The sequence below is a fragment of the Sminthopsis crassicaudata genome, chromosome 2 (assembly GCF_048593235.1).
Source record: "Sminthopsis crassicaudata isolate SCR6 chromosome 2, ASM4859323v1, whole genome shotgun sequence".
Taxonomy (NCBI): Eukaryota; Metazoa; Chordata; class Mammalia; order Dasyuromorphia; family Dasyuridae; genus Sminthopsis; species Sminthopsis crassicaudata.
Window position 1 is genome coordinate 503,473,083 of NC_133618.1, and position 13,341 is coordinate 503,486,423.

The 13,341-nt window shown below is 33.8% G+C and overlaps 1 protein-coding gene and 1 long non-coding RNA gene across 9 annotated transcripts in view; one reads left to right on the forward strand and one right to left on the reverse strand.

Annotated features, from left to right (window-relative positions):
- LOC141557770 (uncharacterized) overlaps nt 1–12,178 on the forward strand; it is a 57,088-nt gene extending 44,910 nt beyond the window's left edge. Inside the window, exons 2-3 of one of the 2 annotated variants that reach the window (XR_012486896.1) lie at nt 212–488; nt 11,346–12,178. This is a non-coding gene — a long non-coding RNA (uncharacterized LOC141557770). Of the gene's footprint in view, nt 1–211; nt 1,681–11,345 lie in introns of those variants that run through there. The other variant, XR_012486895.1, reaches the window with a different exon arrangement.
- The window catches only part of TTF1 (transcription termination factor 1), a 44,325-nt gene that overhangs the window by 17,790 nt on the left and 13,194 nt on the right, over nt 1–13,341 (reverse strand). For 6 of the 7 annotated variants that reach the window (XM_074293942.1, XM_074293945.1, XM_074293947.1 and 3 more), the window contains 3 exons: nt 12,173–12,303; nt 10,066–10,303; nt 9,084–9,173 (listed from right to left, as the gene is read on the reverse strand). In XM_074293942.1, the coding sequence (XP_074150043.1) occupies nt 9,084–9,173; nt 10,066–10,303; nt 12,173–12,303 (459 nt within the window). The remainder of the gene's footprint in view (nt 1–9,083; nt 9,174–10,065; nt 10,304–12,172; nt 12,304–13,341) is intronic. The other variant, XR_012486894.1, reaches the window with a different exon arrangement.

The following is a 13,341-nucleotide window of genomic DNA, read 5'->3' on the forward strand; positions in this document are numbered from 1 at the left end:
ATTTCACATTGAATAACATGTCCCACAATCCAGCTGATTTTTTTTTCTTTACTACATCATTTTTCCTCAAAGAAGAACAGAAAAGGTTAAAGGGATAGCTCTGCGCCTTGCCCTCCTCTCACAGTATGTGATGTGGAAGGATATCAACGGGACATGGAGGGGTCCTGATAAGTAATAATCCAGGGTTGAGATTTTCTTTGTATTTCCACAGATGAAGGAGACACATGGATCCTGGAAAGATGTCCTGTCCTAATTGATGCAGAGCATGAAGATAAAAAGAAAAGAATCCATATATGACCTTGTCCAGAAAGGGACCTATGGGAAACTGAAGAAGCTGATTTTCCTTTTCTGAACTGCAGAGCAGAGACTTTGTCACACAATTTGAAGTCAGACTTGTGTCCTGGCATGGTGACTCTCATAATAGCCATGTGCATAGGGGATACCCCAAACCAAAATGGTGGAGAAATAATCAAAAGGGGAACGATTAGGTTTGGAAAATCACATTACTATTAACTGAGGGATATTTTTGGAAGAAATAAGAAAGTATACAACATAATACAGTATAGACATGTTTGTTTATAATGTTACTTGCAGGGAATGCAAGGTTTCTGAATACATAGGAAATAAGGCTAATACAATATTGTGTTTGTTATCATGAAGCCTTCATTTAATATGTTACCTATACAGAGTGATAATTGGTATCACACTCAAGCAGACTATTGAAGGAGAACATTGAACATTAACTCAGCAAAGTAGAAAGAAAAGATGTATTTCATGTGTTGTTTTTGGTATAATTGCATTCATTTCTATTTTAGCTTCTAGTGCCTCAATTGCTATGTCTGTAACCACTGTTCAAAATCAAGTGGTCCAAGCTAATTATTTTTTACATGAACTTACTTTAAACATCTCTAAAGAGTTTGCTATATTAGTAAGGAGTTGTGTGGAACTATGCCCAAAGGGCTGAAAAACCCTGCATACCCTATAATCCAGCAGAATCACTACAACTGTATTCCAAAGAAATCATAAAAGAGAGAAAAAGAATCCATATGTGCAAAAATGTTTATAGCAGCTCTTTTTTGTAATGGCAATGATGAAACTGAGTGGATGCCTATCAGTTAAGGAATGGCTGAATAAATGATGTTATATGAATGTTATAGAATATTATTATTCTATAGGAAATAATCAGCAGGAGTGAAATGAGCAGGACAAGAAGATCATTATACACTTCAACAACAATATTATATGATGATCAATTCTGATAGACGTGGCCCTCTTAAACAATGAAATGAACCAAATCAGTTCTAATAGAGCAGTAGTGAACTGAACCAGCTACAACCAGCAAAATGAACCACTACCTAGAATTCCCAATTCCTCTATTTTTGTCCGCCTGCATTTTTGATTTCCTTCACAGGCTAATTGTACACTATTTCAAAGTCTTTTTCTTTTTGTACAGCAAAACAACTGTTTGGACATGTATACATATATTGTATTTAACTTATACTTTAACATATTTAACATATATTGGTCAACTTGCCATCTGGGGGAAGGGGTGGGGGGAAGGAGGGGAAAAGTTGGAACAAAAAGGTTTTGCAATTATGAATGCTGAAAAATTACCTATTTATATCTTATAAATAAAAAGCTATAATAACAAAAAAAAAAAAAAAAAAAAAAAAAAAGAAATCAGCAGGACAATTTCAGAGAGGCCTGGAGAGACTTACATGAACTGATGCTAAGTAGTGAAGTGAGTAAAACCAAGAGAACACTATACACAGCAACAAGATGATCAACTCTGATGAACACAGCTTTTCTTTCTTTCTTTCTTTCTTTTTTTTTTTTTTTTTAAAACAAGAGGTGATTCAAACCAATTGCAATAGACTTGTGAAGGAGAGAACCATCTGCACCCAGAGAAAGGATTGTGGGGACTGAATGTGCTACACATAACGTAATATTTTCAACTTTGTTGAAGTGTATAATGATGCTCCTGGTTCTGCTCATTTCACTTAGTATCAGTTCATGTAAGTCATCTCCAAGCCTCTCTGTATTCATCCTGCTAGTCATTTCTTACAGAGCAATAATATTCCATAACATTCATATACCACAATCTTACCCAACCATTCTCCAATTGATGGGCATCCATTCAATTTCCAGTTTCTAGCCATTACAAAAAGGGCTGCCACAAACATTTTAGCACACACAGGTCCCTTTCCCTTCTTTAGTATTTCTTTGGGATATAAGCCCAGTAGTAGCACTGCTGGATCAAAGGGTATGCACAGTTTGATAACTTTTGGGGCATATTTCCAGATTGCTCTCCAGAACGGTTGGATTCGTTCACAACTCCACCAACAATGCATCAATGCAACATTCATCATTATTTTTTCCTGTCATCTTAGCCAATCTGACAGGTGTGTAGTGGTATCTCAGAGTTGTCTTAATTTGCATTTCTCTGATCAATAGTGATTTGGAACACTCTTTCATATGAGTGGAAATAGATTGTCTGTTCATATCCTTTGACCACTTATTAGTTGGAGAATAGCTTGATTTTTTTATAAATTAGAGTCAATTCTCTATATATTTTGGAAATGAGGCCTTTATCAGAACCTTTAACTGTTTTCCCAGGTTGTTGCTTCCCTTCTAATTTTGTTTGCATTAGTTTTGTTTGTACAAAAGCTTTTTAATTTGATGTAATCAAAATTTTCTATTTTGTGGTCAATAATGATCTCTAGTTCTTCTTTGGTCACAAATTCCTTCCTCCTCCACAAGTCTGAGGGGTAAACTATCCTATGTTCGTCTAATTTATTTATGACCTCGTTCTTTATGCCTAAATCACAGACCCATTTTGATCTTCTCTTGGTATATGGGTCCATGCCTAATTTCTGCCATACTAATTTCCAGTTTTCCCAGCAGTTTTTGAGAAACAGTAAATTCTCATCCCCAAAGTTAGGATCTTTGGGTTTGTCAAACACTAGATTGCTATAGTTATTGAATATTACGACTTGTGAACCTAACCTATTCCATTGATCAATTAATCTATTTCTTAGCCAATACCAAATGGTTTTGGTAACTCCTGATTATAATATAGTTTTAGATCAAGTACAGCCTAGGCCACCTTCATTTGATTTTTTTTTTTCATTAATTCCCTTGAAAATTTTGATCTTTTGTTCTTCCATATGAATTTTGTTATTATTTTTCCTAAGTCATGAAAAATAGTTTCTTAGGAGTCTAATTGGTATGGCACTAAATAAACTGATTAGTTTAGGGAGCATTGTCATCTTTATTATATTCGCTTGGCCTATCCAAGAGCACTTAATATTTTTCCAATTATTTAAATCTGATTTTATTTGTGTGGAAAGTGTTTTGTAATTTTGCTCATATAATTCTTGAGTTCCCTTTGGTAGATAGATTCCCCAATATTTTATGCTATTGACAGTTATTTTGAATGGAATTTCTCTTTGTATTTCTTGCTGTTGGACTTTGTTGGTGATGTATAAAAATGCTGAGGATTTATGTGGATTTATTTTGTATCCTGCAACTTTGCTAAAGTTATGAATTATTTCTAATAGCTTTTTAGTAGAATCTCTGGGGTTCTCTAAGTATATCATCATATCATCTGCAAAGATTGATAGTTTAGTTTCCTCATTACCTACTCTAATTCCTTTAATCTCTTTCTCGACATTGCCAAAACTAGCATTTCTAATACAATATTGAATAATGATGGTGATAGTGGGCAACCTTGTTTCATTTCTGATCTTACTGGGAAAGGTTTCAGTTTTCCCCCATTATATATGATGCTTACTGATGGTTTTAAATATATTCTCCTGACTATTTTAAGGAAAAGTCCATTTATTTCTATCCTTTCTAGTGTTTTTATTAGGAATGGATGTTGGATTTTATCAAATGCCTTTTCTGCATCTATTGAGATTATCATGTGGTTTTTGTTAATTTGGTTATTGAAATAGTCAATTATGCTATTAATTTTCCTAATATTGAAACAGCCCTGCATTCCTGGTATAGATCCTACTTGGTCATAGTGTATTATCCTGGGGATAATTTTCTGTAATCTTTTTGCTAATATTTTATTTAAGATTTTAGCATCAATATTCATTAGGGAGATTGGTCTATAATTTTCTTTCTCTGTTTTCAACCTACCCGGTTTAGGTATCAGTACCAGGTCGGTGTCATAAAAGGAATTTGGTAGGACCCCTTCAATCCCTATTTTTTCAAATAGTTTATATAGCAGTGGAGTTAATTATTCTTTAAATGTTTGGTAGAATTCAATTGTAAATTCATCTGGTCCTGGGGATTTTTTCTTAGGGAGTTGGTTAATAGCTTGTTCTATTTCTTTTTCTAAGACGGGACTGTTTAGACTATTTAATTCTTCCTCTGTTAAGCTGGGCAAGCTATATTTTTAAAGGTATTCTTCCATTTCATTTAAGTTATCGAATTTATTGGCATAAAGTTGGGCAAAGTAACTCCTAATTATTACTCTAATTTCCTCTTCATTAGTGGTGAGTTCTCCCTTTTCATTTTTAAGACTAACAATTTGATTTTCCTCTTTCCTTTTTTTAATCAGATTTACTAAGGGTTTGTCTTTTTTGTTGGTTTTATCATAGAACCAACTCTTAGTTTTATTAATTCAATAGTGTTTTTACTTTCAATTTTATTGATCTCTCCTTTTATTTTTAGAATTTCAAGTTTAGTGTCTGACTGGGAGCATTTAATTTGTTCTTTTTCTAGCATTTTTGGTTGCAAGCCCAATTCATTAATCTCTTTATTTTATGCAAGTAGGCCTCTAGAGATATGAAATTTCCTCTTATTACCACTTTGGCTGCATTCCACACATTTTGGTATGACGTCTCATTATTGTCATTTTCTTGGGTGAAGTTATTAATTGTGCCTATGATTTGCTGTTTTACCCAATCATTTTTTAGTATGAGATTATTTAGTTTCCAATTATTTTTTGCTCTATTTTCCCCTGCTTTTTATTGAATGTAATTTTCATTGCATCGTGGTCTGAAAAGGATGCTTTTACTATTTCTGTCTTATTGCATTTGAGTTTGAGGTTTTTATGTCCTAATACATGGTTAATTTTTATATAAGTTCCATGAACTGCTGAGAAGAAAGTATACTCCTTTATGTCTCCATTTAGTTTTCTCCAAAGATCTATCATATCTAATTTTTCTAGTATTCTATTTACCTCTTTGACTTTGTGATTTGGTTTATCTAATTCTGAGATCTCCCACTATTATAATTTTGTTGTCTATTTCTTCTTGCAGCTCTCTTAATTTCTCTTTTAAGAATTTAAATGCTACACCACTTGGTGCATATATGTTTAATATTGATATTGCTTCATTATCTATGCTACCCTTTAACAAGATATAGTGCTCTTCCTTATCTGTTTTAATTAGATCAATTTTTGCTTTTGCCTGCTTTTACTTCACCTGAAGCATAGTAGATTCTGCTCCAACCTTTTACCTTTACTCTGTAAGTATCACTCTGCTTTAGGTGTGTTTCCTGCAAACAATATATTGTAGGATTCTGGCTTTTAACCACTTCCTCTTTAGGGGGAGTTTACCCCATTCACATTTATAGTTAAAATTACCGATTCTGTATTACTTGACATCTTGTTAACCTCTGCTTATGCTTTTCTCCTTTCCTCTTTCCTTCCCCCTTGTCCCCCTCCCCAATATTAAACTTATGAGCACCACTTGCTTCTCACGCCCCTCCCCCCCACAATTTCTGTATTCCCTTCTGTTTAGCTTACTCCTTCCCTTTTCACTTTTCCCCTCCCACTTCCCAATGAGGTGGGAGACGTTTCACCATAAATCAAATATTTCTAATATTTTTCTTTTAAAGCCAATTCTGATGGCAGTACGATACACATTATGTTCATCCCCCTCCATTCTTTCTCTCAGATATAATAGATTTCCATTGCTTCTTCATGAGATGTAGTACCCCCACTTTACCCTTTTCTAGGTACAATTTCCTTTCCACCTCTAGTTTCTAGAACAATATATTCATGTGTTCTTTATATATCTTTGTAGCAGAAATATAGTTCAAACTTTTTGTAGATCTGTTTTTTCATCAAGAATAGATGAAATTCACTTATTTTTTGAATGTCCATCTTCTTCCCTGGAAAAAGATGCTCATTTTTGCTGGGTAAGTTATTTTTGGTTGCATACCAAGTTCTTTAGCCTTTCAGAATATCATGTTCCAGGCCCTTTAATGTGGACGCTGCTAGATCCTGGGTAATCCTTATTATGGCTCCTCCATATTTGAATTGATTTTTTCTAGCAGCTTGCAGTATTTTTTTCTTCATCTGATGGTTCTAGAATTTGGCCACTTTATTTCTTGGTGTTTTGATTTTAGTATCCCTTTCAGCAGGTGATCGATGAATTCTTTCAATTTCTATTTTACCCCATTTCTAAGACATCTGGGCAGTTCTCTTTGATAATTTCCTGGAAAATAGTGTCCAGTCTCTTTTTTTCATCATATTTTTCAGGGAGTCCAATAATTCTCAGATTGTCTCTCCTGGATCTATTTTCCAGGTCTGTTGTTTTCCCAAGAAGGCATTTAACATTTTTTTCCATTGTTTCATTTTTTTGTTTTGTTTTGCTTGACTGATTCTTGGTGTCTCCTCGAGTCATTCAATTCCATTTGTTCTATTCTGATCTTCAATGAAGTATTTTTTCCACTCACTTTTAAAATCTTTTTCTAATTGTTCAATTGAGTTTTTAAGTGAGTTGTTTTGTTCTATGGAATTTTTTCCCATTTTGCCAATTTTATTTTTTAGAGAGCTATTTTCTTTTTCCAACTCACTAATTCTGCTTTTCAAGGATTTGATTTCTTTATCCACTCTATCTTTAAATGAGTGGGATGACTTATCCAGACTCTCTTGCCAAGCTTCTCTTTTCCCTTTCCCATTTTTCTTCTAGCTCTCTTGTGAGAGGCTTTTAAATTTCTTCTATGAGAGTCTTGTGTGCTGAGGATCAGCTGAAATCCCCCTTTGGGGAGTCATCTGGGGAGGGTCTGTTTTTAGTCTCCTCAGGGTTTAAAGTCTGATCTTTATCCATATAGAAGCTATCAATAATTAGAGTGCACTTTAACTTTTTGCTCATTGTGTCAAAGAGTCAAAGAAAACTAACTAACAAGAAAAACAAATGGTCCGCTTTTTTTGGGGGGGGGGAGGGAGGGGCCTGGATGGTATTACAGAGCTTCCGTTACAGACTGTAGGGGGCAGCAGTGAGGCATTAGCAGGACAACAATGGCTGCGCTGAGTCTGTGTTCTGAGACTCTTAGAACATGCTGATTCACTGTGGGTGGGTGTGGCCAGGTCCTGAGAGACCCTAGTTTTTTTGGGTTACAGTCTTCACCCCCTGTGTTTTTTCTTCTCTCTGCTTGTCTACTGGCTTGCTGCCAGGGCAAAGTAGCCAAAGCAGAAACAGCTAAGATCACACCCCCATCCCCCTCAGGTCTGCTCTACTGTGAGCGGCCCTCTGCTGTGCTGCAGCTTCTTGCCCTCAGTTTGTGCCTATTCTAAAACCGTCCCCACCCGGACCAAAAATAGACCTTTTCTGGCGAATTTCGAGGATATCTTCTCTTGGTAATTATTTGTGGTTTTTTTCAGTCAAGCACTAATTCTGAGGCTTGTCATGAGTTAGATTATTCTGAGAGAAACGTGGAGCTTAAGCAGATGTATGTATCCTCTCTGCCATCTTGGCCAGAAGTCTCAAGGGTGAATGTTAAGAACTATCTGTGCATATATTTTGGAAAATAAAAAGCTATTATTTAAAAAAATAGACACTACCAATATTGTTGAGTCAGGGATCTCATCAACTGTAGATATTGCTCTTTTAAGCCACCTTAATCTTTGAAATTGTTACCTATAAGTTCTATAAATTTTCTATAAATGATTCCATTAAAACCTTGGAATCCCTCCATTTCCTTAGGAATTAAGAGCCAACATTACAATATCTGGATTGACCATCTATTATTTCTTTTGTCTTTGGTACATGACAAACCAAAAGCATTTTTCTTCATATAATGTTTGATATTACTTTGTTATATTTAATGCTTAAATAATACTTTCATCCATTATTAATCTTTCCATTTTCCAAATAATAAAACATTTTTTTCTTAATGAAACTTAAAAAAAAAAAAAAAAAAAAAAAAAAAAAAAAAAAGTGAAAGTTTTAGAAAACTCTTTCATGGGATCTGGTTTCTTCTGTTCCTGCACATGGCTCTCTGTGATCTTATTTGGATTATATGGATTTAACTGTCATCTCTAAGAAAATGAATCCAAGGATCTACCTACCTAGCACCCGTTTCTTCCCTGAATTCCTGTCCCCCATTACCAGTTGCCTACTGGCCATTTAGAACTGACTGTATCATAAACATGTCAAATTCAATAAACTCATTTTAATTCCTCTTTTGAAGTAACTTCCTTATTTCTGTCAAAGGCAACATCATCTTCTAGTCACTCAGATTTTTAACTTTGGTATTATCTCTAACTGCTCATTTTTTTTTTTTTTTTTTGTCTCACACATTATTAGGTTGCCAAATCTTTTCAATTCTACTTCCACAATATTATCTTAAATTCAACTTTTCTCCACACACATGGCCATCAAGCTCATCATTTTTTACGTGGACTGCAGCAACAGCCTCCGATCTGGTCTCCCAGTCTGCAGGATTCCCTCTCTAATTCATTACCAGTACTAAAGTTATTATCCTTAAAACACATCTCTCTTTATTTAATAGTAGCTCTACTATTTTTAGAATCAACAAAAACTCCTTTGTATAGCACAGAAGTCCTTTTATAAAACATACTGGCATTAATAAATATTATTGCCCTTCCTATGACCTATTCAAGCTGGCTTTCTTGCTGTTCCTCAGACAGCCACTGCACCTTTCATTTCTAGTATTTGCACAGGCCTACTCCATGCCTAGACTACACTCTCTCCTCACCTCCATCCTCCTAAAACTTTACAAAGAGTATAGATACATAATAAATATTTTTTGAATGATTATCCTTATGAAAGTTTCAAAGGCAAAAGAGATTAGTTTTGAACACATTTAAATTTCTGTACCTTTCAATAAGATTGATTTTTGCACGCAGAGCATTTATTCCACGGTATACAACCTTCCCACTGGTCATTCGCTTGGTCAGAATTTCAGGCCTATATTAAAAATGACAAATATATAAGTTCATCATTTCAGGGAAAATCTTCCATAGGAAATATATATATTGGTAATTTTTGATCACTAAATTATTTTCATCCAGTATGTAAATCCAATTTCTATCATTTACTAGGTTCTATTCCACAGATATAAATCCAACCATTTTTACCAAGGATCAGAAAAGTCTGCATACTATGCAAAGATCAATAGTTTTATATCTCAAACTAACAATTTACTTAAGAGACAGTCATTGTCATTGTTATTGGTATTCAACTCATATTGGAATAGCTATATATGTGTATTCTATATTCTTAAGGCTAACAGGAAATAGGAAAAGTTAAAATTTTAAACTGATGACTTTTTACTTACTTATTTATTGCTTACTGAGACAATTGGGGTTAAGTGATTTGCCCAGGGTCACACAGCCAGGAATAAAGCATCAACTTCACAAGGTGTCAATTAGGAAGCCATAACATAAATACTTATTCTTAGATGTTAAAGTTCTTTTCAATTTCTAACAACTTATCATATTTTTCTCTGAATTACTTCTAGTACTGTATTATCCCATTTCTCCTTACAGATTTTTGTTTGTTTATACATTTTCGATTTTGTTATCTTTCCTTAGAATTTCATTTCCTATATGTAGACTTTCTTCTAAAAAATTTCTTAAGCCTCACAAACTTCTGACTTATTTTATATTTTGCATCTATATTCAACAGACATGCTGGCATGATGAGTACACTGTCAGAATCCCACTGATACATTGGGTGGTTTTTCTAATCTACTTTTTTTTATTCTTTGTTACAAATAATTTTTTGGGGGGTAGGAGAGAAAGGTAAGATCTATTTGGGAATGAAGGTGATGGAATATGAGAAAAATCTTAAAACTTACCACTTACTTTTACACTGCATCCAATTTCTTGTTTCTACTTTCGCTTCTACTTCTACCCAGGATATACCCTTGTAGAGCTGTTTCCGCAAAATTGATAAAGATTCTGGGGAACTGTCTTCTTGGAGCCGAGAATCTATGTCCTCCACTTCCTTTGGTGACAGCTTCTTAAGAATCACTTCTTCAACAGCTTTAATTAGTCTCCGAGTTTCTGCTTTACTCCAAGGACCATGATTGATCTCTATGGACACAGGAAAAGAGAAGAAGCAATGTGACTCAGTGGAGATAGCCAGCCCCAGAATCAACTCCTCTATACAACACAAGCTCCAGACTTTAGACATTTTCACTAGCAGTTTCCATGCCTGGGGTACTTTCTTTTCTTTTTCTACTACCTGTCTCTCATGGCTTCCTTGAAATCCTGGGTAATATCTCAGCATCCAGAAAACTTTAGTGGAAGTATCTTCCCCCTATAGCTTATCTCTAATTTATCCTTTATATGTTTTGTTTGTGCATAGTTGTTTTCATGTTATCTTTCCCATTACACTGAAAGCTCCTTGAGAGAAGAGACTGCTTTCCTTTCAGTCCCCAGAGCTTAGCACAGTGCTTGCCATTATATAATAAAAGCTCTTTGATTGATACACTAGCTCCATGAAGCTGAGCAAGTTACCTGATTTTTCACTGACCTGCCTAGCTCTCAAACTCTAAAGCTGAAGAGCAGATGATCTCATTGATCTAAAATGAGAGAGGAAGTTTTCTACTAGAGGGAAATTATCCACAACAATGAACTCACAGGTCAAACAAGAAATGATCGTTCTGCACAGATAGCTGAATCAGGAATCATGGGCTCATAATCACAACATAAATCACAAGTAAACAAAAATGCAACTCTAGGAATTAGCACCTTCCACAAATCATTTTCTCTCTTGGTGCTCTATGTAATTCCAAGCTGCAAAAATTATGAGTGCATTAGCAGATAGTTTCCTGGCCTAGATGTTCCTTATACAAACAAAATCTCAGGTTTAGTCCCTCTCCCTAAAGAGTTATAAGATAAGAGTATATTTAAGTAAAAAGAATAATAACTATGGTATATAGTTATGGTAATACAGTTATGGTATGGAATTTAAAGGATTTTAAAGCCAGAAATTTATTATTTTTTCTAAGAATTAATGATTTTTCCTCACTTACATTAGCAATAGCAATGTCTGTTCATTTCAATATCATAAGAAAATATAATAATTATGTTTATTAATAATAATAACTTCTTCTCTCTCTTTTTTTTTTAGGCTGGGGTTAAGTGACTTGTCCAGGGTCACACAGCCAGGAAGTGTTGTGTCTGAGACCAGATTTCAACTCGGGTCCTCCTGAATTCAAGGCTGGTGCTCTATCCACTGCACCACCTAGCTGCCCCATTTAATATAATAACTTTTTGAATACAAAAATAGTTGAACAAAATGATAGCAGTGTTTGTTTTATGGGAGGGAGAGGAGAAGATCCTATCTGATAGTTTCTCAATTTTTGTTATGTATATACAATGTAGCACCTTTTTAACTGAAGACAATACCCCTTTTCTGTAGAAATCAAGAACTTCTTTGTTGTAAGGAAGATTTAAAACACTTTTCCTAGAACCTAATCATCACTCAAATAAACTCTTTATAAACTTCTATATAAAAGAAAGACCAAACATTGGATCACAAAAACACAACAGCCCTGAATCTTCAGCCAAATACCCCCTACACTATATTCAAGGACAAAAGAATCTCTAACAAAATTTTGAAATACTTAATGCTATGCTTCAAATATTTAACTATTCAAATAAACAAATTTCAACAAGAAAATATTATTTCTACACATATCACTCCCATCACTATTTCTCAGTTAACAAGGGAGAAAAAAGTCCAAACTGATTCACGGGGCACAATTTAATCAATTTCCAACATTTATCATCAAGTTTGTATCAAGAAAAGAAATAAATCAATACTTAAGAATGCTCATGAAAAATAAATAGAACAAAAAAATTAGTTTTATAGCAGCCAGCTCAGATATCTGAAGTGCAGTTTCATCAGTCTTAACTTATTTTTAAAGCAGAAGTTACTAGTTATATGTCACTTACGATTGCTAATTTGGGAGAATTTCAGTGCCACAGAGAGGCTACTGCGGGACACCATTTCACCAATCTTTTTCCAATCATTTCCATGTATGGACTGGTACTTCTTTAACTTCTGAGTGTCCTTTTTACTATATCTAAGGAACAAGAAGTACAATCATTCTGAGCAGGTTATAAATTTAAAATAAATGGACTTTAAAATATTTTCTTACTGTTACAGAATGTTAAAATGTAAAGTAAAACACATGTGGATTCTAATTACGATTTTGCCTACAATTAGCTCTGGGTAACCTTAAATAGGACTTTTGGTGTCTCAGTTTTTTTTCCAACAAAATAACATCGGGTTGGGTTAGATACTCTAAAATTTCTTCAAACATTAAGATTCTACAATTCCACTCAATTAAAGTTAAAATAATTTTATGCCTGTAAGGCAAGAATTTGTGATTTTATCTTTGTAGGAACTTCTTCCACTAATTCTAATTTGCAGTCTTTATTTATTTAGATTAAGAAAAGTTAAGAGTTTTGTCTACTCAAGGTCATATGCAACACTTTTATACAACACTAAGAAAAATACTATTATATTATATTAACTACATTATTATTACTATTATAATTATTTTCCAACAATACAAATAATACTCTAAGCTAGAAAGCTTTTTACAATTTCATAAGATCTAGAGACCTTTGAGATCACTTAGCCAAACTCTCATTTTATAGTATAAGAAACACAGGGCCAAAAATGGACTTAATCCAAAAATAAAGAAGCAAACTCAGGTGGTCTTTTGACTTCAACTCTAGCGCTCTTTCTACTATTATTAATAAGATTCTGAGATGAAAGATAAGATTTTTCACTAGAGAATTTTCGGATGATTTCATAACACAAATGATTTTATTCTAATATTCATCCATACATTTTTTTTTTTTAGTCATAAATAAACTGCCTGGAGAAATTTATTTATCTGCTCAAAAGTTAGCATTATCAAAAAACATTCTTTGTATTAATCGCAATTACTATATTTAATTGGAGTAACAACAAAGAAGGAATTCCAAAGACTATATTTAAATCTTGTATATATGTTCTACCCCAGTGTTCAGAAAATAAAAACAGCATCTATTATTACACAGCTCCATATTCAAAGAGAGTACTCTATATTAATAAGACTTTACCAAAAAAA